The sequence below is a fragment of the Choloepus didactylus genome, chromosome 2, assembly GCF_015220235.1.
Source record: "Choloepus didactylus isolate mChoDid1 chromosome 2, mChoDid1.pri, whole genome shotgun sequence".
NCBI classification, from domain to species: Eukaryota; Metazoa; Chordata; class Mammalia; order Pilosa; family Megalonychidae; genus Choloepus; species Choloepus didactylus.
The window spans coordinates 240433367-240460464 of record NC_051308.1 but is presented as its reverse complement, the minus strand read 5'-3'; the positions used below and the strand labels follow the sequence as shown (position 1 = coordinate 240460464).

General features: G+C 53.3%; 1 protein-coding gene across 1 annotated transcript; it reads right to left on the bottom strand.

Moving 5' to 3' along the window:
• Positions 1-9276: 9276 nt before the first annotated feature.
• On the bottom strand, positions 9277-26328 carry LOC119527998 (G-protein coupled receptor 157-like). The gene is made up of 4 exons (XM_037828598.1): positions 25811-26328; positions 16938-17151; positions 12628-12822; positions 9277-12174 (listed from the first exon to the last, which is right to left on the bottom strand). The coding sequence occupies exons 1-4, from the start codon at positions 26191-26193 to the stop codon at positions 11965-11967; spliced, it is 1002 nt and encodes a 333-aa protein (XP_037684526.1). The 5' UTR covers positions 26194-26328; the 3' UTR covers positions 9277-11964.
• Between the last annotated feature and the right edge of the window lie 770 nt (positions 26329-27098).

Below are 27098 nucleotides of genomic sequence, written 5' to 3'. Positions count from 1 at the left end.
CCCAGCACCCTGCTCCCTGCAGGAGCCCCCCAGCAGCCAGAGTCCCAGGCCCAGCCCTCTTGGTGGTGTGTGGAGTCTCCAAAGCTGAACTTCCCAGGAGTCAGCAGAGTCAAGGAGGGGTGCGGGAGGGAGGTTCTCATGGTGTCCCCCAAGCCTGTGGCAGGGCAGATCTCGCAGCACCTGCCCCAGGCCTCGTGGGCAGACCCTCCACTTGGAGGGGGGGGGTGAGGATCTGATCCATGATCTCTGAATCCTGAGAGGGGACACTCTCAGATACCCTCTTCCCAAACCAACTCCAGACAGTCCTAGGAAATGTACATTCTACAAAATGAGGGACCACTCCCACAATAGGCCCGAATGGTATTCCCAGAGCCAGGAAACTGTTGTTGAATAGCGAGATGCCCAGCCTCTGGGGAGCTGGAGCAAAATCCAGGAGAAAGGAAGACAGATGGAAAAACTGACACGCCCAGAGAGCTAGTGCCAAGGCTGGTTCTTATGCTGCTGTGGAATCTGGAGTTGGTGCTGGAGATGTTGGTAGCTCTGGAGATGGAGCTCTGGCTGCCTTCTCCCCGGAGGGGGCTCCGCAGCTGGCTCTGACTCTCAGAGTGTTGCTAGAGGGGACTGCACCTGACTGGCACCTGTCACTGACTGTATCTGTGGGATTGGCGCAGGAGCTGGCCTGTGAACTGGCTTCATCACATGAAATGACTTTGCCTTTAGCTCGGGAGCCATCACCCAAGCAGGCTCTAGCTCTGGAGACACTGTCACAGCCGCAGATCCGTCTATGTTTGAACCTCGTGCTGACACCAGCTCAAGATTTGTTGCCTTAAGCACAGGACTTGGTTCTCCGTCTGTTGCTCATTTGGGGCTGGTGCTAGAGCTGGTGCTATGGCTGGAACAGAGGCGTGGCAGCTGGGTCTACAGGGAATTGATGTAGAGCTGATTTGGAAATGGGTTCTCTGTCTGGATGTGTCCCAGGGATTGTTTTGGAGCTGGTTGTTATCAGAAGCTGGTGGCGTGTCCAACACTGAAAACAGTATCCAAACAAACTAAAAAATACAGGAATTTATATAGGCAAGGAGGTCCAGGAGTTGTTCCATGTGCATTCCAATGCCCAGAGGAAACCAAGAAGACCTAAGTCAATGGAAGACATCACATGCTCGTGGAATGGAGGACTTTATATTGATACAATGACAATATTCCCCCAAACAAAAATACATATTTGTTCCGGTTTGCTAATATTGCTGTTAAAGAAAACATCAGAAATTGATTTCCTTTTAAAGGGAGTTTATTTGGTAACTCTGCTACAGTCTTAAGGCCGTAAAATGTCCAAGGTAAGGCATCACCAATCAGGTACCTTCACTGGAGGATGGCCAATGGCGTCCAGAAAACCTCTGTTAGCTGGGAAGGCACGTGGCTGGCGTCTGCTCCAAGTTCTGGTTTCAAAATGGCTTTCTCCCGGGTTGTTCCTCTCTAGGCTGCAGCTCCTCTTCAAAATGTCACTCTCTGTTGCTCCCAGCTGCTCTGCTTCTGGGCCTATGTGGCTCTATTTAAAGTACTCCAGTGATCCAATAAAGACCCACCCTGAATGGGTGGGGCGACGTCTCCGTAGAGATGATCCAGCAACATGGCTGGCATCTGCTGATCCCAGGTTCTGTTCCAGCTCCACTCGCAGCTCCTGTGCCTTCTACAAAGTGTCTTTCTTGGCTGCAGCAGCTCCTGTCTGTGAACTTTTTCAGAGGATTCCTGTGATTCATTTCAGACCCTACCTGAATGGGCGGGGTAACATCTCCATGGAAATTATCCAATCCAAGGTCTCGCCCACAGTTGATGGAGTCACAGCTCCATGGAAACAATGAAAGGATTCCAACCTAATGAACACTAATGCGTCTGCCCCCACAAGACTGCATCAAAGGACATGGCCTTTTGGGGGACATAAAACATCCAAACTGGCACAGATGGAAAATATTAAAAAGGCTGATCACACCCAGGTCCCCTGAGATGAAGGGTAGTGTGCCAGTTAGAATGTATTACGTCCCCCAAAATGCCGTTATCTTTGATGCAGTCTTGTGTGAGCAGGAAACCTATTGGTGTTGATTGGGTTGGAGACCTTTGATTGGATGTTTCCATGGAGATGTGATCACTCAACTGTGGGCGAGATCTTTCACTGGATAATTTCCATGGAGTGTGGCCCCGCCATTCAGCATGGGCCTTGATTAGTTTACTGGAGCACTATATAAGCTCAGACAGAAGGAGGGAGCTTGCTACAGCCAAGAGGGACACTTTGAAGAATGCACAGAAGCTGAGACAGGAGCTGGAGCTGAGACAGCTGGAGAGGAAGTAGGGCTGTAGCCTGAATCTATGATGTGACCTCTGTCTATAATGTCTCTTCCAAATTTACTAATTGTCCATTTGGGGGAAAATCAAACCAAATACTTTTTAAAGAAATAGTACTTAATTATTTCTAATTACATGCAATAGTATTAAGTAAATCAATAAAGTAATTGAATGTAGGTGCTCATTTCAGAATTATCTCTACTGGGAAATACCAAATAAATTATGACAGGGGAACTGACTGCCACTGAAAAGGTTTTCACGACTAGGTAAATTATGCAGAAATAGGGAAACATGTTACAAGCTTCATGTTGAGTGACCAAAGCAGACACATTCCCGGGCCTGGGAAACGTAAGCCTGCAGGCGGCCAGCAGGAGGGTGGACACCCCAGGAGTGCCGTTAAAAGGAAAGAAGTTCTGATACATGCTACATGAACCTCGAGGACATTGTGCTGAGTGAGGGAAGACAGAAACAAAAAGCCACATATTGTACGATCCCATTTATATGAAATGTGCAGAATAGGCAAATCCATAGAGACAGAATGCAGACTGGCCGTTGGCAGGGGCTGGCGGGGGGAGGAGTGGACAGGGGAGAATGGGAGCAACTACTTAATGGTTAAGGGGCTTCCTTTTGGGGTGATGAAAATGTTTTGGAACTAGATAGCGTTGGTGGTTGCACAACAATGTGAGTGTACTAAATGCCACTGAATTGCTCACTTTAAAATGGTTAATTTTAGGTTACATGAATTTCACTTCCAAAAATAAAGGTAATAAATACAGAAATACTCTCTAGTGGTGGTATACCGTACATCCCTTTCCAACTCTGCTCAGTGATTTCAAGTTAATAAAAAATCATGACTCTTTTACCAATAAAAATAAAAGATTTCATGTAACGCATTGTTAATGAGGAGACCAGGCAGATGTGATAACTGACTCAAAAGAGAATCCAAACAACTGACACATTTCCAGATCAGGAATATTGAAAGGAAATTGCAAACAGTTGCAAAGATCAAGGGGAGGGAAGGCCTTCCCCCACAGCAGTTATTTGCACGTCTACAGACAAGAATTATTTTGCCTTGGCATCAGATATCGACAATCTACAGAACTGTAAAATAGCTGAAAGGCAATAAAAGGGCAGAGGCACCCATAAAATCAGTATCAGGGTGTTCTCTAAGTAATGCATAGTTTGCTGTTGAAGCACACGTGTTTTCCCCGCCGTCTTTGAAACTGACCATGCTGGGAGGGTCACAGAAATCAGCAAATGCTATAAAACAGTGCCACCCACAGCCTGCTATTGAACAGTTACCAGCACACGGCGGCACACACCATCCACTTCCGGCCTGGGTTCTTGAGAAACAGGCCTTGTGTTCTAGTTTGCTAATGCTGCAGGAATGCAAAACACCAGCGATGGATTGGCTTTTATAAAAGGGGGTTTATTTGGTTACACAGTTACAGCCTTAAGGCCATAAAGTGTCCAACGTAACACGTCAGCAATCGGGTACCTTCACTGGAAGATGGCCAACAGCCTCCGGAAAACCTCTGTTAGCTGGGAAGGCACGAGGCTGGCATCTGCTCCAAAGTTCTGGGTTCAGAATGGCTTTCTCCCAGGACGTTCCTCTCTAGGCTGCAGTTCCTCAAAAATGTCACTCTTAGTTGCACTTGGGATATTTGTCCTCTCAGCTTCTCCTAAGCAAGAGTCTGCTTTCAATGGCCGTCTTCAAAATCTCTCATCTGCAGCTTCTGTGCTTTCTTCAAAGTGTCCCCCTTGGCTGTAGCGCCTCTTCAAAATGTCACTCACAGCTGCACTGAGTTCCCTCTGCCTGTCAGCTGATTTATATGGCTCCAGTGACTCAACTTAGACCCACCCCGAATGGGCAGGCCAACACCTCCATGGAAATTATCCAATCAGAGTCATCACCCACAGCTGGGTGGGGAACATCTCCACAGAAACACTCAAAGAATTTCAATCTAATCAACACCGATAGGTCCACCCACACAAGATTACATCAAAGATAATGGCATTTGGGGGACACAATACATTCCAACCGGCATACCCTGGAAGCCAGCAGCCCTGCAGGATCTGCCAGACCATACAGGTTCCCTCATAGTCAAATGTTGAAAAGCAGAACTCTAGCTCCACGTTTAAGCTTGGTTTGAGTGGCCTGGAGAAGAGAGAGCCCCTCCAGCCACGTGAGCGTCGGCCCACGCCCTCGATGTCCCTGAAGAGGGGTCCCTGTGGGCCTCGCTGGCTGTGGACACACAGCATCCCACACCAACTGGGAGCCTGTTAGAAACGCAGAAGCTTGGGTCCCACCCAGACCTACTGAAACAGAATGTGCATTTTACCAGATCCCCAGGTGACCTGGGTTCACATTTTTAAGTTTGAGAAGCACTGCTCTGTGCTTTTTGACCCTGGACCTCCAGCTCCAAGGCCCCCTGGAGTCGTGCCCACCCAGGGCAAACTCACCCCCAGCCTCGCACACCGTCCCCAGGGCTCTGCGTGGTCCTCCTCTACGTGCCATTCAGTGCCAACTCCAGACAGCACTCAGCCCCTGCCCTCTGACTCCCACACCTGGGCCCTGACTGCTTTTCCTCTGGGAATGGCGGGGTTTTGGGGTGGCAGAAGCAGAGCTGTGCTCCCCTTGGGGCCCAGACAAATGTTGGCTGCTGTGAGGGTTTTCCCTGATGGTATCTGAAGAGCTCTTTCTGCCATCTTGCCAGGGAGAAGAAAGCTACAGAAGGGCCCAGCGGGAGGGTCTGCTCCCAAGTCTGGCAAAATGGTCACGAGAAATTCTGGAAATGCTGGGTAAATAGGGGCCACCCCTGAGAGTAAGGCTAAGGTCCTTCCCTTCCAGGACCACAGTCAACTGATAAGGCTGGGCCGGGGACTGGGAACAAAGGGGCAGAGCTAGCTGTGCGAGGGGAGGTGGGCAGTGGACTTTTCAGCACCTCTTGGGTGACAAGAAAGGCTGACAGTGATGATAGTGACAGTGAAGAAAGCGCCTTCTCTAGGTCAGTCATCACGCAAAGCACCGGATCTCATTTCAGCCTCATTATTGTCCCCACTTCAGATGAAACCGACGCAAAGAGAGCTTAAAATCGTTTGCCCAGAGTCATACAATTATAAAATGGTAGAGCCGTGGCTGGAACCCAGTTTGTCTCCTTCCAGAAATGCATCATCCGCAGACCTGCTATTGGACGCACCTGTTTCTCCTGATACTTTCCTTCAGAGATTCGAAACCGCCCACAGAGCTTGTCTGCTTTAATGTGGCTTCACGTTTTCATTAAGTGAACTCACCATTCCCAGGGGACTTTTACAAATAACTTAATCGTTCATTCCAGAGACTTCCTGAAAGACCCATCAGTCCTTTAATGGAAAGCCTCAAATGACAGTTTACACCCCAAACTCTTTTATCTCCGCACCCCCAGACCCTCTCCTTGTTGGCACACCAGCGCGAGACGATTATATGATGATCTTTGCTCATTTCTAACTGTGCTGGTCTGAAGCTGTGTGCACCCCAGAAAGATTGTGTTCTTGAAGTTAATCCATTTCTGTGGGTGTGGACCTAGGGTGGGTGGGACCTTTTGATTAGGTTATTTCAGTTGAGGGGTGTCCCCAGTGGGTCTGAATCCTCTTACTGGAGTCCTGTATAAGAGATGAAATTAGAGAAGCTGAGAGAGAAAAACCAGAGAAGCTTAGAGAGAAGGACATACAGAAAACAGAGAGAAACCACAGACACAGAGAGGAAGCAACGGAAGCCAGAAGCTGGAAGCAAGGAAACCCAGATGTGGGAAACTGAGCCTTCCATGCTGTCTGAGGCATATCTAGGGTGGTGGCTTAGAATGCTGAGCCGCAGGCCTGCATAGAATGCCATGCAGGCCCGCCCTGTAAAGATGTGCGTCTTGACCATTGTCTCAAACCTAGACGATATACACCTGACGTAAGCCTTGTGACTGATGACGATATACACCTGATGTATGTGTCTTGTGACTACGATCACGATATACACCTGATGTAAGTCTTGTGACTGTGATGACGACGCTTCTGTAAACACCTGATGTAAATGCACCTGATGTAAACATAAGTATCTGGTGGGCTCTCCCGAGCCCGAGGATATTTAGCATATGCACGTGATCTGCTCTAATAAATAGCTGGAGCAACTCGGCATTGTCATCCACTTAGCCCAAGAGGCAAGTGGGCCCCTTGCTCCCAGGATATTTAGCTTTGTGTCCGTGTCTCATTCCTGCATCGCCCTGTCAGCAATACCCAGAGAGGAGGAAGATCAGATGTAGTCAAAATCATGTGCCTTGAGGATGGCTGGTAGCTGGTCTTTGGGGAGAAAGCATCGCCTGTTGATGCCTTGATTAGGACATTTGCACAGCCTCAGAACTGTAAACTTGTAAGTTAATAAATCCCTATTGTAAAGCCAACCCATTTCTGGTATATTGCATTTTGACAACTTCAGCAAACGAAAACACTAACCAAGCACCCCTTCAATCATATTGAAAGACCCACCTTAAATGAGATTTCACAAATCTCCATCAATATGCCCCCTTGGCTGCCTCCCCTTCCCCCAGGCGTCACCAAGGCTGTGCTTTTCCTGACTCCGGCAGGGAACAAACCCAACTTTATCGACAGGTGGGGCAGGCTTGTGGGTCTGCACTCAGAAGGGCCCAGCACCTGGTTTGATGTTCTGCTTTGCATCATTAAGTCCCTAATAATTTTATCATTGAACGTATGTTTTGTAAGTGAAGTCTGATGGGACAACGGAGCAGGTGCGTGAGCAGAGAGGACACACGGAAGGTGTACGTCCGCCGTTCCCTGCTGCCCAGTGCACAGAGCATTCGTGATGCCCCACGAGCACAGAATTCTGTTGGAGCCATCACGAGTGGGAGTTCAGCAAGACTCAGCGAGTAAAAGGCGAGCAAGTCACATCTAGAGCTAAGCAGGGGCACAGGCAGCCCCGAGAGGCCACACTTTCTGTTCCAATGGGAACTTGCTTTGAAAGCAGAAAGTTTCATGGAAGACATGAGCGGCCATTTGTGCATTTTAATTGGTGTGGGAATGTCTGTCTAAAGTCACAAACAGCCTGCACGTTTGGGCATCTCCACCAGACAGACCGGGGTGCAGCTGTAAAAGAATGATTGCTGAGCTCATGTGTGAGTCTGGGTGGACTCAAGTTCAAATCCCGGCCCCGCCCTTTCCCACCAGGTGCCTTGAGGACGTCCCTCAATCCTCCCAGCCCTCCTTTGTAAGGGAAGGTTCTGGAACCACTGGCAAATTCATCCGGCCTTACACACAATCAGGGCTCAGTGAACGTTAGCTATTCGCTACTAGCAAAGTCCTTACCCCACAACATTTGGCAAACCCTGTCTTCATGGAGTCTGGATCCTGGACTCTTTCCCAACACGTGATCCTGAGTATTTGGGGTTGTGTTTTTGACCCACGAGGCCTCATTCAGAAAGTAGTCCACCTCTCCCCCAAAGCTTCCCCTCCAGTAACTTTTCGTATGCGAAAGGTATGAGCCTCCGGTGTGTGTTTGGCAGGCCCTCGGATGCCGTCTGACCCTGTGCCAGGAACTGGGCAGGCTCTGGGGGAACAGGCCCAGTGGAGCAGTCCCTGGAGCTTATGGTCTCCAGGAAGACAGTGGCATCTGCTTAGGGGCCCGTGGGAGCAGAGGGGGGTGCACCTGTGGGGTCAGGGCAGAAGCAGGGCAAGAGGGGGAAAGCAGGCCTTGCCAGATGGAGGGAATGGTGTGGAATGGCATGGAACGGTGTGGGATGGGAAGCTGTTAGGTGGGGTGAGGTGGGTGGAGAGAACTCTGGAGACAGGGACACCCACACCAGGCCAGGAGCCTGGACCACGTCGTGTGGGTGAAGGGCAGCCCCTGGAGCTTCCAGGCAGGGGTAGCCTGGCCTGATTTGATGGAGCTCTGGGGGGTGGTGGTGGGGGGGTGTCTTCCCAAAGGGGACAAGGACACTGGAGGCAGTGTCTAGAGGGAGGCTGTGGGGACATCAGGGAAGAGGGGATGAAGCCACTGGGGGGTACAACAGGCTGGAAAGGGGGGGAAGGGAGAGTCACACGGCAGTGAATGGTCCCAGGAGGGGAGGCGTCTCACATGGGTGGGAGAGGCTGCTTCAGGTTCTCCCAGGTGAGCTCTCAGCACCTGGCTTAGAGGTCTGAGGCACTTTACAGAAGGGCACACACCAAAGTCTCCGAAGTGGCTGCCCCAAGAAGCAGGGCCGGGTACGGATATTACAATGATTTTAGCATGTGCTTGATTTATCTTAAAAAAAAAAAAACAATTAATTTTAAAAAGGCACAAGCCCTTTCTAAGTGCTGGTCAATGTAGTTTTAACTTCACAAAATCCAAAAAGGAAGTGGAATGGACCAACAAGCAGTACTTTGGGGAGCAAAGTTCCCAAGATGCAGCAGTTGGAAAAAATGGGGCCTGAAGGTGGGGCCCGCGGGCTGCACAGGCACCAATTAACCAACCCAGCTCCCTGCGGCGAAGGGCCGCACCCAGGGGTCCTGGAGCCGCAGTGGGGGTGGGTCATCATGTCCCATGCGAGTCGGATGCCCGAAAGACGGGTCAGCGGCTCGGCCTGGAGCATCTCATTGGTGCCAATTTAGCCCCAAGTCATGGGTACCTGGACGCAGGGAAGGCAGAACCTCAGAAGGGGGGGCCGGGAATCTGCATTCTCACCTCCCAACCCTAGGTGAGCCTCATCAGGCGGGCTAGGAAGGAGCTGGCTGTACCTACGGGGCGGCCTCCACTTGGCACATCTGCCAAAGTGAGGGCCCCTGACATGCCCCCCCTCACCCCCTACCCCCTGTCTCCCTGTGTGTGTGGGGGGGGGGGTTGCCCACTGCACCTGCCAGTCTGACCCACCTCCTCTGCCTCCCAAATCCTCCACGACTCAGTTCACCAAACACACGAAGGAAAAATAATTCATTTATTTAACTTAAAACAACAAGGCTCAGGCTTCAACCCAGATGGTCACAGCTTTCCTTACCAGTTTTGCACGTGGAAGAAACACACCACGTTATTACGCCATGACAAGAAACCTATAAAAACGGTCTTTCCTGTGGTGAACATATGAAGAGCTCTGTTTGCACCCTCAACATGGGGTAAATAATAATATTTATTAAGAAAACAAAAACAAATACAAAAACCCCAGAGCACAACCAGGGAGAAAGGGGCTGGTGAACCCTAAAGGGGAAGGCCCGGAAAGTGCGTGGAGAGGGACCCTGAGTGAGCACCTGAGGGGAGCACCTGTGGGGCTCAGGCTGCACGTGGGTAACAGGGGGAGGTAGGTAAACGCCAATGACACGAAGAGAAGCGAGAGGAGCCCACGGGTCCCCCACAGCGAAGGCCCCCTCCTCCGAGCTCAACCCAGCTGGCTGCACTCACATCGTTCCTGGACCCAAGAGAGAGGCTGGGACGTGAGGGATTCTGACACCTGGCCTGGGGCCCACCCCACTCACCGTCACGCTCATGTGCACCCATCCTCAGGAACAGCGGGCAGCAAGGGAAGCTAAAGGGACCCTCGCATGGTGTAACTTTTTGGAGATGTTTACAAGCAGAGGCACAGCCGGCGCCATCAACCAGGTAACTGATGCTGGAGGGCACAGCTGGGCACCCGGAGATGCTTCTCTGAGCCCCGACTCCCTCTGCAGGCCTCGAATGGTGCTGGCCAGGCTGCAAAGATGCCAAACCCAGGCCTCGGGGCCATCCTGTGAAAGCCACAGTGCAGCTGGCAGCCCCTGTGCCCGGGCGGCACCAGCACCAAGGCCCCCGGAGCCCCTTGTGAGCAGGTTTCTGAAAGCATCGTTCCCTGGGGCTGGTGCTTTTCCTAACTTAGCAGTGGATCATTTTCTTCTTTGGCAGCAAGCAGATTCCTGAAGTTCTGCTCCATTCCAGCAGCGAAGGTAAGGGTCTTTACTGACCACGAGCCCATGATTTGCTGTAAAGTGTAGGATGTCTCTAGAGGAACCCAGGGCTGCCCTTACGTGGGCCATTTGTGTAAGGAGTTGCCCCCCATCAGCAGCTTTCTGTAACGCAGCCTGGGTCTTTTTTTTTTTTTTTTTTTGACTTTTAAGGGGATGTTCCTGCTGATTTTCAAAAAGAAATCTGTTTTTAAGGGAAACCAAAAATGAGCATTTTGGACTTGGTCCTCTAGACGCCGATTGCTTTCAGATTCTCTTCCTGATTCGGATTTTGCTTTGCGAGTAAAACAGGAATCGATAGCACAGTATGGCTTGGGTGTTAGTGGTTTAAGGAACATTCGACTGGGCTCAGAAAATAATTTCAATTCTGCCGAGCCCGGATGGAATCTGAGGGACGGAGACCCATTAGGTGAAGTTAAATTTCCCTCCCTAATCCTCCCAGAACACCACTGCCCTGCGGACGCTTTGGGAGCAGCCCCGTTGAGAACCAACAGCTTCTGGGATTTAGTTCTTGGGGCCAGTTGGCAAGGAAACAGCTTTCTGAAATAAGCGGAACGTGTTGCAGGAAGACACAGTGAAGAGAGAGAGAGATGTAGAAGCTTCTTCTAAATCTTTTTTAAATGTAAATAATCACCCAGCGGCCTGTGCTACCAACCCTACCCCCCACCCCCAACCAACTCTGAAAACAGCTGAGTCTTAAAATCTTCACTGTCCAGGAAGCACCCGTTTGTGGATCATTTGCTACCTCTCTGGTTGTCGGTTCTACAAAAAACTGAACTAGGAAGTGAAAAGCCAAAACTTACCCCATTTTGGTCTGGGCAAGAACAAGAGTATCCTAAGAAAAGAACTGCAGAGACAGCGGGGCATCCTCAGGGGTCTCTCCCTGACCCCTTGCCCGGGGTCTAGCCCTGGCGTTGGAGCTGGAACCAGTATTTTAAGTAACCAGCTGGCAGAGGCAGGCGTCTGGATTCTGGCCTGTCCTTGAAACTCAAACACCATCGACATCAAGGGTTGGCAAAAATGCAGAGGGAATTTGGGAGGCTTGGGAACCTGCTTTTCCTAAGCAGTTGTGCTTGGCTGCGCTTATGCTAATCACCGAGAAACCTTGGGGAACCTAATGATAGGTACCTGGCTCCCCGACCGACCAGCAAAGCTCTCCGAGAAAGCCGGCCTCCCCAGGGACTCTCAGTGCCCTGCCCTCCAGGGACCTGCTTCATGACGTCTCGGTTGGGGACACATCTCTGGTCCCCTCGACACTGAATTCAGTCACTTGCAGGATGGCTGTACAGAGGATGTATCTTTTCACGCTCTGTCCACAGGTGTGGGTCCCTCAAGTCGTAAGCAGTGCTATGTGATCACTGAGACGGACGACTGCTGGGCTGTGAGGCCACCAGGCAGTGACTGAGCACCACTGGATTCCCTGAATCTCGTCACCGACCCTCATGTAGAGGGAAACCCCCAAGTGCACCAGGATCCATGTGTGGGTGCAACGTGCCACATGAGGTCTACGAGGTAGAAGAAGCTGAGTTCACAGCTGCCCCCGTATTGGGGGGCCAAGAGCTGAAACAGCAGAGGGCTGACCGAGCAGCAGGCACCCACGCCCCCTCCCTGTAACGGGACCCACAGAACAGTCTGACCCCAGAGGGCAGCACCCAGGTACAGAACGAGGAAGGGGGCCGCTCAGGTGCTGGGAAGTTCAACTGGGGTCCGTCGGGATTCCTGAGATTCTCCCATCTTGGAGGGCGCAGGTGCCTTGGGAAGGCCAGCTGGACCCTCGGCAGGTGGAGGGGCCTGGCAGCAGCAGAGGGAGAGGAGCCGGGCCCGGACAGCCTGGGTGCAGAGGACGAACATGATGCAGTTGGCGCCCCCCTGAAACGTGTTCCCAATGCCCTGTGGGAGGAGAAGAGACACGTGAGTGCCCAAAACGGGCATGGCCAGGAGGCAGGGGCAGCTGCCCACCCAGCCTCTCCTCCCACCGCCCGAGGCGCCTGGGATGTCAGCAGCCACGTGGGCTTTGGGCAGAGCTCTGGACAGGCCTGGACTTGCAGCCAGGCCCAGGACTTTGGGGTTGGGCAAGACCCAGGACCCGTTACTACTACTGGGGCTATTTCTGGGTCACTGCAGAGTGCCCCACGGCCTGGGGCTGCGCGGCAGCCAGGCCGATCTCCAGAGGCTCCCCTCCAGGGACGCGCCCTGGCAGGGCTGGGGGACAGGGTGCAGCTGAGCTCCCCGCCCCGGCTGACCCACTGGGAGGCACCCACACGGCTCTGGGGAGGGAGCGGACCTCACGGCCAGGGGCGGCCAGGCGGGGACTCAGGGCAGCAAGCGCGGGCTGAGACCTACGTGCAGAATGACCAGCACAGGCGCCCGCACGGCCGGGGAGCCGCAGAGGGTCAGGACGAAGCGCACGGTGCTCCAGACCCGGAGGCAAATGAAGATGAGCGGGATGAGTACCAGCTTCCTGTCGGCCACGGAGGCGCGCTGCTGCAGCCCGGGCGCCTCGGAGAGCAGGGGCCAGTACTCGGAGAGCGCCGCGTGCTGCGGGGACGCCAGGGCAGGCGTGAGCCGGAGGCCCTCCCGCCACACCCGCCCCTGCCCGGCTCCTCTTGGGGGCTTCAGATGCCCGAAAAGGAAGAAGCACCGAGACACAGGCATGATGCCCAGTGTCCCTGGTTCCCATCTCCTGTCCCCACATGGATGTCTAAAAGGTAGTGGGTGGGGGTTCAGTTTTCTCATGTCCAAAACTGAACCCCCACCCACTACCCCACCCCCACTCAGCTAATGAAAAATCCATCCTCCCGGGTGTCCAGGCCAGAACCTTGGGAGTGGTCTCTGCCTCCTTTCTTTCTCCCACCCCCAACCCATGGGCGAGTCCCGCTGGTGCTGCCTTCAGAGGAGACCCCGAACCTGGCCCTTCCAACCCTGCCACCACCCTGGTCTGAGCCGCCATCACCATCTCTGCGTAAATGCAATTGCCTCTTAACTCGTCTCCCTGCTTTGCCCTCACCCGCTCTACCCACCTCCGCACCAGGTGTCCTCATCGCTGAGGCAGCAGTGTTCTTTTAAAATCTACATGAATACCCCAAAGAACTGAAAGCAGGGATTCAAACAGAATCTTGTAGGCCAGGATTCATCGCAGTGTTATTCACAAAAGGCAAAAAGGTGGAACCAACCCACATGTCTATCAACAGAGGAACGGACAAACAAAATGCAGTCTATACACCTGTGCTGGTTTGAATCTGTTATGCAAAAAGACTATGCTCTTTTAATCCAGTCTTGTGGGGGCAGACCTATTGTGGGTGGGGCCATCTGATTAGGTTGCTTCCATGGAGACGTGACCCCACCCATTCAAGGTGGGTCTTAGCTCGCTTGCTGGAGTCCTCTATGAGAGGATAAAAAGCAGCAACATTTTGGAGAGAGCTCAGAGACAGAAATGTCCTGGGAGGAACAAGCAAGGACCTCCAGGAACTGAGGCAGAAGCCCGGAGACACTCTGGAGAAAGTCATGGATACCAGAAGCTAAAACTGGGAGAGAAGGTTCAGCAGAGCCAGCCATGTGCCTTCCCATGTGACAGAGGAACCCAGATGCCATCAGCCTTTCTTCAGAGAAGGTATCATCTATTGATGTCTTAATTGGGACACTTTTATGGCCTGAAAATTGAAAATTTGTGAACTAATAAACCCCTATTGTAAAAAGCCAATCCATTTCTGGTATATTGCATTCCGGCAGCTTTAGCAAACCAGAACAATACCTAATGGAAAATTATTCAGCTACAGAGAAGGATGAAGCTCTGATCCACGCTACGACAAGGATGAACTTTGAGAATGTGATGCTAAGTGCAAGAAGCCAGACACAAAAGGACAAAAAATATACGACTCCACTTAGATGACATATCTAGAATAGACAATACCATAGAGACAGAAAGTAGATGAAAATTATTCAGCTACAGAGAAGGATGAAGCTCTGATCCACGCTACGACAAGGATGAACTTTGAGAATGTGATGCTAAGTGCAAGAAGCCAGACACAAAAGGACAAAAAATATACGACTCCACTTAGATGACATATCTAGAATAGACAATACCATAGAGACAGAAAGTAGATGAGAGATCCCCAGCGTTGGGGGCTGGGATGGGGGGTGGGGAAGGAATGGGGAGTTATTGCTTAATGGGTACTGCGTTTCTGTTTGGGGTGCTGAAAAATTTTGAAAATAGTGGTGATGGTTGCACAACACTGTGGATGTAACTAATGCCACTGAATTGTGCACTTAAAATGGTTCAAATGGCAAATTTTATATTACATATATGTTGCCAAAAAATTTTTTTAAAGGAAAAATAAAAACAAAATCTCCACTGAGAACCCTTCACTGGTTTTCCCATGTTCCTTACAACCCCTGACCTAGCTCTGACCTCGTTACAACTGTTCTCTGTCGCCCATGCCAGGGCCTCCTCCCTGGGCCCCACGAGGCCGGGCACACGCCCACCCCAGGGCCTCTGCACTCCGTTCCCAGCACCCGGACTGCTCCGCCCCATCTATACTGCGTGGCTCATTCCCTCGCCCTCTTCAAGCCTTTGTTTAAAGGTCACCTCCAGATAGCCCCAAACCACCAAGAGCATTTCTCAGTCCCATCCCCATGTCCAGCCCTTTATTTTTGTCTCTTTTTATAGCTCGTATCGTCCTGGGTCCTACCATGTAACCCACACTTCATCATGCTCCTTGTTTATTATCCACCCCCACCCCACCCCCTGCAGAAAGGGAGCTCCCCCAGGGCCACGTCCTTTTGTGTCCTATACCCCCAGAACTTGCCTGCTCTGCAGCAAGCATCTCCAAAGAGAATTCTAGGCCAAGGCTGGGGCAGAATGAAAAGGAGACCATGCTCCAGCCTTGGCTTCCCACTACTCCCAAGGAATGTCCTTCCATTAAAGGAAGGGGGGAGCTCGGCGTCCAGGACATGACCGAATATTTAGCAACAAGCAAGATGACTCATAGCAAAGATGCACACTGATCCTTGAGTTTGGGGCACTGAGCTCCAGGTGAGGAGAGGACCCTGAGTTCTCAGCTGGCACCTGGTGCCCTAAGAAGCCAGAGGCTTGGTGTCCCAGAGCACCCCAACTTCTGCAATTCATCTGCTCAGAGCACCTGCCTCCTCCTCCTGGGCCTATCGCAGTCACCCCGAGACCTGGGTGGCCCCCATCCCCTTCAGAACCCAGAAGAGCCGTGGGGGTGGGGGAGCTGGGCCCCCACTGCCTCCCCTGGTCCACTCCTCTTCAGAGCAGAGCCTGTCCTAGCCCACGTGGTTTCAGCCCTCCTTCCCACTGAGGGGGAGCAAGGTGTGCATTCCATCCTCTCTGCCCACTATTCTTCTTTCTCAAAAAACTTGCAGACTGGCAAGGTGGAGCCCCTTCTCATGGACAGGGTCAGCCAGCCAGGCACCATCCCCAGCCGGCCACCCTCAGGAGAGGGGCCGCAGAGACGCATGCAAAGGGTGTTTCGGAAGGGAGCTCTGAGCAGAGCAGGCCAGCTCAGCAGCCTTCCCCAGGGAGCCTGGGACCTTCCAGGGCAGTGGAAAAGAGGAGGAGGAGAGAAGGTATTCACAGCCCTGGCAGGAGACCGGCTAACAGGCCACAAGGAAAAGCCTGCAACAAGCCACAAGTGGATTTTGGACCTGTCGGTAAGTCCTGCTGGCACCCCGGCGAGGGCTGTCAAGTGGGGTGGGAATCAGTTAAATTCCTGAGTTGGGAGAGAGCCACAAGTCTGGATTTGAGAAGAGGACCCAGGTGGGAGGTGGCTAGGTGTCCCACCGCCACCAACAGCTGCCAGGAGCATCCCCTGGGCCCCGAGATGGCTGCTGAGCTAAAAGCACCCCCCGAGAGAGGGGGCCACACCCTCCTGTGAGTTCAGCCTCAGAAACCTCAGGGTGGGATGACAGGGAATCCGGGGGCAGCCCCTCAACAGGGGACCAAGCACCTGTGACTCAGCACCTCCCACCTGCGCCTTCCGTCCCGCTCCAGGCACTGAGCCCACTTTATCCTTCATTCTAATTGCCTGCACGTCTGCCTCTCTCTAGGACGGCAGGACCCACGTCCGCTTCCCCACTGTCAGCTCCGAGCAGAGGCTTTTTTGTAGCGGTTTGCTCGTGGCCAGGAGGAAGGCAGCATTTTACACTCGCAGACCAGGGGCTTGGGAGCAGGGACAACTAACTGCCCAAGATGCTGGAGGGAAACCATTTGCTTCCAGACTTTCTGGCTGGCCCAGCCTGTGGATTTATGAATTCCCAAGGGCCTGAAGAATCTACGAGCTCTTCCATAATTTTAATTACCAAGTGTCATTAGGTGACTTATCTGTACCACTGCTTGTGAAATTCCATGGCCTTGCCCTCCCAGTGACATTCTGGTTCGGGTCCTGATTGGAGGCTCCTCCCCTTTCATCTATATTCCTCTCAAGTTTAAGGTGCTGCCGGGTGTGTCCACGCGCTGGGCTCAGACTCCTCGGACGCACGGCACAGGGCGGGCGGCAGGCCTGGCCCCTGCAGGGCCCTGCAGCCAGCAGGTGAGACAGCACCCGGCCACCCTGGCTGTCCCCTGTGGGGGCCCGACCCTGGGCCACACCCAGCCCCTGTGCAGAGTGCGCCTCGGGGCTCCCAGGGCCACCTACCGCCCTGCTGATGTGCTTCCGGATGAGCACGTAGAGCACGGGCAGCATGACATAGGCCAGCAGCTCCCACAGCTTCCCCGTCAGCAGCATCCACAGGACGCGGTCCTCGGCCTCCAGGTCGATCCAGCACCAGCCCACGGACACGTCGGAGGCATCGTAGCCGATCTTCTTCAGCGCCACGGCCGCCACGGTGATCACCAGCGGCACCCCCCAGCTGGGGATGACAACAGAGAGCAGGCAGGGGTCAGGTCACTGTGTGTAGCCAAAAACACAGTGAGGGCAACCGTGACCGGGGACGTGCGTTAGCAAAGGGGAGTGAGTGGTCCTCTCTGTGGCCCGGGCCAGCCCGTGTCCCAGGAAGACAGCACGGGGCAGGTGTCCTCAAACCCACTAAGCCAGGAAACCGGAAGAGACTCAAGTCACCAAGTCCCAGCCGGCTCCAGCCCCCATCCCGGCTCCCTCCTGCCCGAGGGGGCTTGTGCACCAGCACGTGACTCCCACCTGCACGTCCACCCCATAAACAGCCCCCTAGGCCAGTCCCCAGGTCCGGTCTCCATCAGCGGCTGCCCCTCTGCAGCAGGGAGGTGGGAAGCCGTGCGTCCCCTTTCAAGCCACAAAAGCACAGACGAGGAAAAGTGAAAGGATTATGAGAAAGGTGACTGGTTCTACTCAGGAATTTGTCTATTTTAAATGCTTGTTTTATGCAAAGTTATTTATCTGGTAAATAATATAAATTACTGTCAAATGGTTTGGCCTTAAGAAAGGGCTGGTGTTCTCGAAACTCACAACGACCCTGGGTTTCAGGCCAAGGATGCCCCAGCTATGAGCTGGGGAAGGTGGGGCCTTGGTTTACTGCTCTGGCATCTAGAATAGAGACTGCACGTGGGAGGAACAAATAAGTCCTGCTGAATGAATGAATGAACAAAGTCTGAGCCAAGTGATTGAGGCAACATTCCCCAGTTAGCTTCTGAAATAGTCACTGAAAGAAAGACTGAAAAGGAAATGAGGTTTTTGAAGTGTAAAACTACAATCCCAAAGTTATAACGGGTAATTTCTTGTGTCGTTTACAGGATTCCCCTAAGAAATTCTGGGACGGGGGAAAGCACTGCATTTGCGGACAGTCACCATGAAGGCAGCTAGACTCGGGCTGACTCTCAGGAATAGTGGATTCCCGTTCAGGTTGGAAGGAAGAGCTGGGCAAGGTGGGCAGGAGGGAGGGCCTGGGGGAACCGGCCCCCTTGGGGCAGTGCAGTCCTCCTGGCCCCTTCCCGGCTTTCTCAGAGCTGGGACAGGAGACCCGGGACAGGCTCACACTCTGTAGCTTTAGGATTCCAGTAGGAAAGCTACAGAGCAGTCAATTTCCCCTGCATCACTGCCCGTGCCCGGAGCTGAGTCTCTGCTGGGAAATAGCCAGAGGGCAGAGCAAACAGGCAGAGGCCCATGAAAGGGTTAAGGACAAGGGCTTGATCAGTAGCCAGTGGTGCCTGAACTTGGGCACAGATGTCAGTGCCGGGAGGTGTTAAGTGGGAGGGGATGAGAAGAGGTAGTATCACACAGCCCACAGGAACAGTGGGAGAAGTGCTCTAATAATGCCACAGAGCAGGGTCCACCAGACTCCCAATTTATGAATATGGACAGGGGTGTGTGCTGGAGAATTTTAGCAACCAGTCTCTCCAGAAAAAAAATGTGCCCAAGTGCATGTACGTATATATACACACACACACATAAAAAAGTGTAATGTACTGATATAAAGGATGTGTACCACACAATTTCCAAAGGAAAATGTAATTACTATAATTTAAAAATTAAATTGTATAAATTTACAACTAAATAAGTTTTTAATATAACTTATTTAATTGTAAGTTTATACAATTTAATTTTAATAATGGTTGTGTTTAACAATCAGATCAAAACATTCCCCCAAATTTAATGATCGGGCCTTGCAAGTGGGCTCCAGCTCTCCACTGTAAGGAAGATGAAGAGGATAAGGAGCCGAGGTGTCCCAGGTCTGAACCTATAGGTTGAGGAGCAAGCCAGCGTCACGGCAACCTCAGAATAAGCCGAGCCTGTTTCAGGACTGGGGGCACGCCAAGGGGTGGGTGGCGGTGATCGGGCAGGTGTGCCACAAAGTCACATGCGAATGAGTCCTGCTTTCCAGAAATATATACTTCAATTTTCTGACACATATCACATAATTTTTTTTTCCTCCAAAAAATAAAAGACCAACAAAAAATAAAGTCAGACTAAGAGGTGGCTTAATAAAAGTACCTGTGAAAAGGACCCAGGGACTTAGGGGATCACAACATAGAAACTCGTGGTCCCAGGGGTCACCTGATGCCCAGGTATGGGCCGTCCTGGCCACCTACAGGTGCACACCTGCCACCACCCTCTAACCCCGGGGCTGGCAGCAGAGCCAGCTCACCTGGGGTGCATGTGACGCACTGTCCTCAAGTGTTTCGAAAATCTTGAAGAGGTTCCGCTTGTGGGGAAAGCTTAAGAGCTCAATCCTAAAAGTCCCAGGGCCGCCCGGGGGCCAAACCGAAAGCTTCTGAAGGCAGCAGGTGAAGTTTCCTGGGGAGGCTGCGAGACCACGGGCAGGGGATACCTTGATAGGTCTTGGCAGAAGGGACACGAGTGAAAGCAGGCATCTTGGCCCAAGAGGGCTTTTGTAGCCAAAGGACTAAAGACAGCACCAGAGACATTCTGAGACATGAGCTTTTAATTATAGGGCTTACCTACAGGGTGGGGAAGTCAAGTCACGCTGCCCTGAAATCAGGAGCTGCTCTGAATGGTGGTGAGTTCAGAGCTGAACGTGGAAATAGTCCACACTTCGGGGGGCTGAGTAAGCTGGTTATAAGGGCTCGACATTCCAATGGTATGAGAGCATAAGGCAGGCAGCGGGTTGTGCAAAGTAGGGAGGGGTTAATTGTAATCAACAGGGAGGAGGGGAGGATTACAGATTATTTTGTAGGTAACAGTATATCAGGGAGTCTCATGGAGGAGGTAGCTTCCGGTATAGATTACAGTTAGCACCTGATACTACAAGGAGACTAGGTCAAACCTCAGCTGTCCTAGGTCAAGCAAACTGCTGTGTGCAATTTCAAGACACTTGGGGGCCAGGGCCTCCCACAGCAGGTGACCCAGCAAGCCCCTTCTCTCCAACCCTGTCGACTGAGGGATGCACGGCTGGGGTCTGCCGGGACGGAGGAAGCTGCAATCCCACACACTGAGCAGAAACCCCCCTCGAGGGGGCACCATCAACTGCTCCCAGAGATGCCCCAGCCCCGGCTCTGACTTTGTTTGCCCAGACCGCGGCCAGACCCGGGGCAGGGGGCGTGCATACGCTTAGGGGAGGGGCACACGGACAAAGAGCCATCAGAGTCCTCCCAGCCCCTCCTGGAACTCGGCATCCTTTTGATGTTTAAATCCCCCCAAGAACTGGAACTGGAAGCACCGCTCAGACCAGCCAAGGGCAAGCAAGCCACCGCGATATCTGAATTCCCTGGCATCAGTCCCATGACCAGGAGCAGGGGGCCTGTCCCCAGGAGAGGACACCCTGGCCTCCCCCCCCAACAAAGCTGGTCCCCTGGAGTTTCCGGCTCTGCCTAATCACCTCGTCTTCTGTCATGTGGTCCCCAAAACCCTTGTGGCGAGGGAGATGCTTCCACTTTGCACACAGTTGGGGGAGCTCCGCTAGAGAGTGTGGGATGACTCTCAAAGACCCCTTTAAGCCCCCCTGCCCCATCACTGTCAGGGGGTAAATTGCGAGAGACAGAGGCATGGTCTGCTCAGTCTGCTGCCCCACTGAAGGATTCCTGCACTTTCCCCCGACCCCAAATCTCACCCTGGCTACAGATCTTCGCGGGGGGTGGGGGTGGAGGGGAGGTGAGGGTGGGGAGCCTGGCACCAGCCGGGCAGAAAGCAAAGGGCCCTTCTCCCCCTTCTGTGGGCCAAACAGCAGCACTCGTCTGCAAACCGCCCTGTCACCCACTGACAGCCTGAATGTTAACATAACTCAAAAACGCTCCCAGAACGGAACTATCGTGCAACAACGTGATCTAGAAAACGCTCTGGGAATGGAGGATGGCCCAGAAGGATGCCAGCTGCAGCCCGCAAGTGCTGGAGAAGCGGATCACAAGGCCCGTGGCTGCCTGGACGTTCCTTCTGTGGAAACAATGGGCACGCACTGTTCTGGGCACGGGAGCAGCTCGGGGAGACACAGCCCCTGGGCCAGGCCACGGGGTCACTGCAGCAGAGGGTTTATAAACAACTTCGTAAAGACACGCTCCCCGCCCGGCACCGGTGGCTGCAGCCCCAGCTCCGGGGGGCACCGGGAGCCCTTCCCACCCAGCTGGGTCCCAGCCTGGGGAAGGATGCTCCAGGGTCTAACCTTTGGCTGAAGGGTTAACAGGCAGCCTCTGCTCTCACAGCCGGTTCAGGGTACTTACCTGGCTCCCCGTCAGTGACCTTTGAAAACATTTTGGGGGGAACAATCAAAACCAGTTCAAGTCTTATTTTGAAGGGGAGCACCAAGAGACTTGGGGTGCTGCTGATGCGGCGGCTGTGTTATTCCCTCGTCTGGACACAGCCTGCCCAGGGAGCACCTCCAAGGTGGCCTGGCTCTGCCTGTAGCTTGTCACTGCAGCCACGGAGGGACCTTCAGAGGCCAAGTTTCCCCTTTACTCTGCGCTAGAACCTTCCACTCCCCACAAAGCAGGGTTTTTAGGTTGAACTTGGGGTGCCTTAGATTGTCCCTCCGGAACCCCGGGTGAACTCCAGAGGGTGGGCAGGCACGTAGAAGAAGGACATAGGGCTTCAGCCCGTCCCTGCCAGGGGCTGTGCCCACGTCCACCGCAGTAGAGCCAGAATAAATTCCAAGAATGCGGGAGGCAGCCAGCTTGGCCAGGCCTCCCTCCTGACCTGGGAGCTGGACGTAGTCAGCCCTCAGTTTCCCCCCATGCTTATAAGACAAGATATCATGCGGCTGTGGGGCAGGGGATCACTTCCTGGCTCTGGCCATCACTTGGAAGGAGTCCACCGTTTTGGGGATGGAACGGCTGAAGGCCACTGTTCGAAGGCAGGTCTCCCTCCGCTGGGGCCAGGCCTGGTTTCAGGCCAATTCTGCTTATCTCACCGGAGGGGAAGTGCCTCAAGCACAGCTGCTCCATCCCGTCCCCATCCCTCTTCTCGCAGGGCTGCTTCTGTGGGAATTGGAAAGGGACGGCTAAGGGATGCATATTAGCCACGGGAAAGTACAAGAGGCATGCACATCAACAGCCGAGATACAGTAGAAAGGGACTTCTTAAATATGGCTTAATATTTTCATACAACCTTAAAAAGACAGCAATCACCAGAAAATTCACTTTGAAATTCCAGCAAAGTCAATGGATGCTAAAAACTCGTGGGGGGGGGGGTAACGGGGTGTTTATAGCGTCTCAAGTGTCTCTTAACAATATTAACTAATTGCAAAATGAAAAACAGTAACTTCACAGCAGAGAGACCTGGCAGAAGTGAACAAGTTAATCTCCTCAGGAGTGGGTCCAAAGTCCCCGCCACCTGACTCCCCACAGCAAAAACACAGCAGGCTGCTGTGAGATTCCTGCCCACGGTGCCGAATCTGAATCGGGTCAGAAGGCACGTCAGATAAATCCAGACTGAGGGATAAGCTACAAGACAACTGGCGTGAGCTCTTCACAAATGCCAATGTCATGAAACGCAAAGAAAGACAGAAAACGAAGTGTGGGCCCTGAGCAGGGACTTTTCTTTTGTTACAAGGGATGTTACTGAGACATTGGCAAAGTCTCAATAAAGTCCTCAAATCAGATAATAGCATTGCACAGCGTGAATTTCCTGCTTTGGGTGGGTATCGATGGTTTGGTCTCTTGGAAATGTATCCTGAAGTATTTAGGGGCTGGAGGCGATCACGCCTGCAATTTACTCTTGAATGGTTCAGGGAAAAAAAAAATTGGATTGGATAAAGCTAACATGGAACAATGTTAGCATCAGACACATCAGGAAAGGTAAAAATAAATTACTGTTGGATTATATCTCAACAAAAAAAAATTACTGTCAAGACATGAGACAAGACAGAATCATCAAAGGGGCACTGGCCCTGGAGAGTTCAGCAGGAGGTTCACACCTGAGCTCTGTCTTACCTGCTCCGTGGCCGCGGGCGGGACCCACCTGAGAACTGCAGTCTCTTGGCCACCATGATCAAAGGTGACCGGGACGGCCCTTTGCCAACCATAGTGAGCCAGATGCAGCTCGAGATGAAGGTGAAGTATACAATCAGAAAGATAAGTCCCTCTTGGGACAAGAGAGCCAATCCCTTCAAGCAGGGGCACGGTTAGTGAGACCGTGGGAATCCTGGGGACAGGCAGTCACTTTCCCGGGAACCTGTGCGTGTGCAGAAACGCTCTGGACTTCTCTTTTTACCGACTGCAATCAGTTTTACCCTTCAGTTGTTTAGTTTTATAGACGGCTTTTCTTGTCTTAAAAAATACGGCTGATGATGTTCACAACCACCATTTAACGGGTGCGTGACATTTCGGGGGATGGCCTGTAACTTACTGTTCCCCTACTGTTGGACGTTTAGGATGCTTCCAAATTCTCACTATTATGAATGGTGCTGTGTCAAACCTTTGTAGATACGGCTTTGTACGTATTTTGGATTATCTCCTTAGACTAGATTCCCAGAAATAGGATTACTAGATCAAGGGGAATGAGCCAAATACTTTTTACAAGGAGTATTTCAATTTACATGGCCAATAATAACGTAGGAAACTATCACTTTTATGTGATATTTAGCGTGTTAGCATTCTGCTTAGTATTACTAATATAATGTGTTTTCTTTTAATTTAATGAGAAAATGATGCCTTGTTATAATTTATAGTGTTTTTTGAGTATTAATGAGGCTAAACTTTTTGTCTATTTATCAACTGCCATTACTATTTTGTCTGAATATCATCTTTGCCCATTTATCAGAATAGTCATGGTGCTTTTAAAAATTGATTTGTAAAAATTCTTTATAGAATAGAGATACCACCTTTTGTGTTGTCATATTAAAAAACAAAAAAACAAAAACTTTCCAAGAATAGATGGTCTGAAAAAAAGAGGACTGATTTTCTTACACTAACAGGTCCTTTCAGCAACAACAGATTAATACTCCAGAGTAACACGTCCTTAGCAAGGGCTGTAGCAATACATTTGGGGAGGATGTAGGTCAATAAGTGAACCTGTTATGCAGGTTTTACCCAATTCCCTTTGACTAGTAAAGCCTGAGTGCTAACTTCCCAAAGAACTCCGAGGAATAAACTGTCAAACTCACTTTCTAGCTTGGATACAGGTAATTTTTCTTTTCTTTTTTTTTCTTTTAAGTGGATGGGTCACATTTAACAGACAAGATGAACAATTTGCTTCTTTCTCAAGGCCAGAAAGGGACACACACTTTCCCAGAAGGCGGCCTTTCCTAGGGACACAAAAACACCGCTAGAAAGCCCCTGATGAGAAGGCAGCAGAAAGATCTCCCAGGTTTGGCGGGAAATCTGTCTTTTGTACAAGTAGCTGTACCCCAGGTTCTTTTTATCCTTCAAAAAAATATATTGCATTTGCTATTTTAAAAGAAAAAAGGGAAAGGGAGAAGCAGTTCTGAGCTCCTTTTCCAGCACAGGTGAGATCTTGCATGCACACTACCCACATCCAACCTGCCCGGCCGGGGCCCGAGTCCCTGAGATGCACCTGATGGGTCAGGTGGGCTTCTGCAAGGCAGCAGAGGTGGTCCTCTTTCTGCTGGTCCCTGAGGCATCCCAGGCACGGCCTGGATGACAAAATTGCCCTCTGGACTTGGACAGCTGAGAAGCAGGTCACCAAGTTTCCTGGGGAACAGCTGCTCTAGGGCTGGAAGTCAAGGACACTCGACACTTCTGGGCTGTGGCCTCAGCACTGGGACACCCAGGTGGCCTGCCTCCACCACAGTGCTGACTGTGCCGCCAGTCCCTTGGAAAGCACTCAAGATTTTAATAGAAAGGACCTATAATTAGGGCAGCCTTTGGTGCTCTTATCTGGGGCAGGGAGAAGAGGAAATAAGCCCCAAACTCTGGCCTTTGGTTTAGCAGATGACCTGGGGAGATTTCTGAAACCTGAAGTGACACAGGGGAAAGGCTGACCTTCTCCCATAGGTGGGGGCTTCCTTGATGAGACACCTCAACTCAGGGCAGCTCGAGGCCCTGGTTCCAGGCGGGCTTCCAGCTCTTTCTCAGACCAGCCCTCTGCCACTAACCTCTAAACAAATAAGAAAGGTGGCCACTGGTAAACTTTACAGTCGAGGTTGTATTTAGCATCCGGGAGTGGCCGAATGCACCCTGCCTACCACGGCGTGGGGTGGGGTGGGGGTGTCACGGATCGGGGGAGGCACTCTGCACTTAGAGCATCCACCCATTCACGGTGTAGCCCCCTCCTCAACTCCCAGCCTGGGGACCAGGTGCTTCTCCGATGGGTGGCAGAGAGGCTGGGATGCAGTGAAGCAGAAGGGGTGAAGGGCACAGAGTGTCCCCGCCAGCTCCCCGGGTGCTTCCAGGTTACCAAGGCCGAGGTCTGAGAGCGAGCACTGGCCCTTCAGCTTACAAGGGCCTGGGCCGAGGTGCCCACCTCGCTACCGGAGGCCCGGGGCCGGGGCAGGCACCGAGGGCGCCCTCGGCAGCGAAGCCCTGGACAGGCCCTCCTCTCGGGCAACGTCCTGCACCAGGGCTGCCCTCGGGGTCCGGGCGGACACTGTCGCTGGGCCCTGACCTCTAGTCCGGGGAAGACGCGGCCGCGGGAAGGGGCCTCCGCCTGGGTCGGGGGCCTCGGGGGAGAGCAGCGCCGCGGCCACCCACCTGACGACGTGGAAGGTCCAGAACAGGCTGCCGTTCCGGGGCCCGCGCGCGGTGCGGACGATGCTCAGGTACAGGTAGAGGGCGATGGCCACGGTCCAGAAGAAGGAGCTGGTGTTGGCGAAGGTGGAGAGCGCGCCCTGCAGCACGCAGTCCCACGAGGGGCCCGCGAAGTCCCGCAGCACCCCGTAGAAGTAGGAGGCGGCCGAGAGCAGGTCGGCCAGCGACAGGAAGAGCAGCAGGCGCCGCGCCCGGCTGCGCAGGTCGGGCCACAGGGCGTGCGTGGCCACCAGCAGGCCCGAGCCGAGCGCCGACAGCGCGCACGACAGCAGCACCACCGCGCGCTCCGACGGCACCAGCTCCGTGGGCGGCGCGGGCGGCGGCATGGCTCGCGGGGGTCCGGGACTGGGGCGCCGCCGGCTCCGCGAGCACAGAGTCTGGACCGCCCGCTGCGGCCGCTGCCGCCGCCGTCTGGGCAAGAAGGCGCCCGCGGCTCGCGTCCCCGCGTCCTGCCCCTCCCGGCCCGCGTCTGGGGGCTCCGGCCCGGCGCCACGCCCCCACGGCCCCGTGCCACGCCCCCGCGGCCCCGTGCCACGCCCCACGCCTCGCCCCGCCCCGCCCCGCGCCTCACGCCCCGCCCCGGCGCTCATCTCTCCCAGGCCCCGCCCGGCCACACCAACCCCGCCCTCACGCCCTCACGCCCGCCCCGGCGCTCTTCTCTCCCAGGCCCCGCCCGGCACACCAACCCCGCCCTCACGCCCTCACGCCCCACGCCTCACGCCCCGCCCCGGCGCTCTTCTCTCCCAGGCCCCGCCCGGCACACCAACCCCGCCCTCACGCCCTCACGCCCCGCCCCTAGTGCCCCGCCCCGGCGCTCTTCTCTCCCAGGCCCCTCCCAGCACACCAACCCCGCCCCCGCGCTGCAGCCCCGCGCACCCTGCCCAGGGCTCGCCTGCCCTTGGCCGGCTGCGAGGACGTCCAGTCCTGGGAGCGAGGACAGGCATTTCTAGGGCTGACATATCCTCCCTGCCTCTCAGCCAGCCTGAGTGCGCCTCGTGCCTGGAAGGGTGGGGACATTCTTTCCTCTGGCTCCGAAAACGACTCCTCTAGAACTGAGCCCCGGTCCTCAAGCGGGGCGGCGGCAGCGTTCGCAGCTTATCCCAGGGAGGTGGTTCCTTCCGGGACGGGGTGTTTCCAATTTTTCTTAGGACAAGCGAGGTGTTTTATTAATAATAATAATAATAATAATAGGTTTGATTTTTAAAAACTAAGAATTTAGTAATCCAGAATT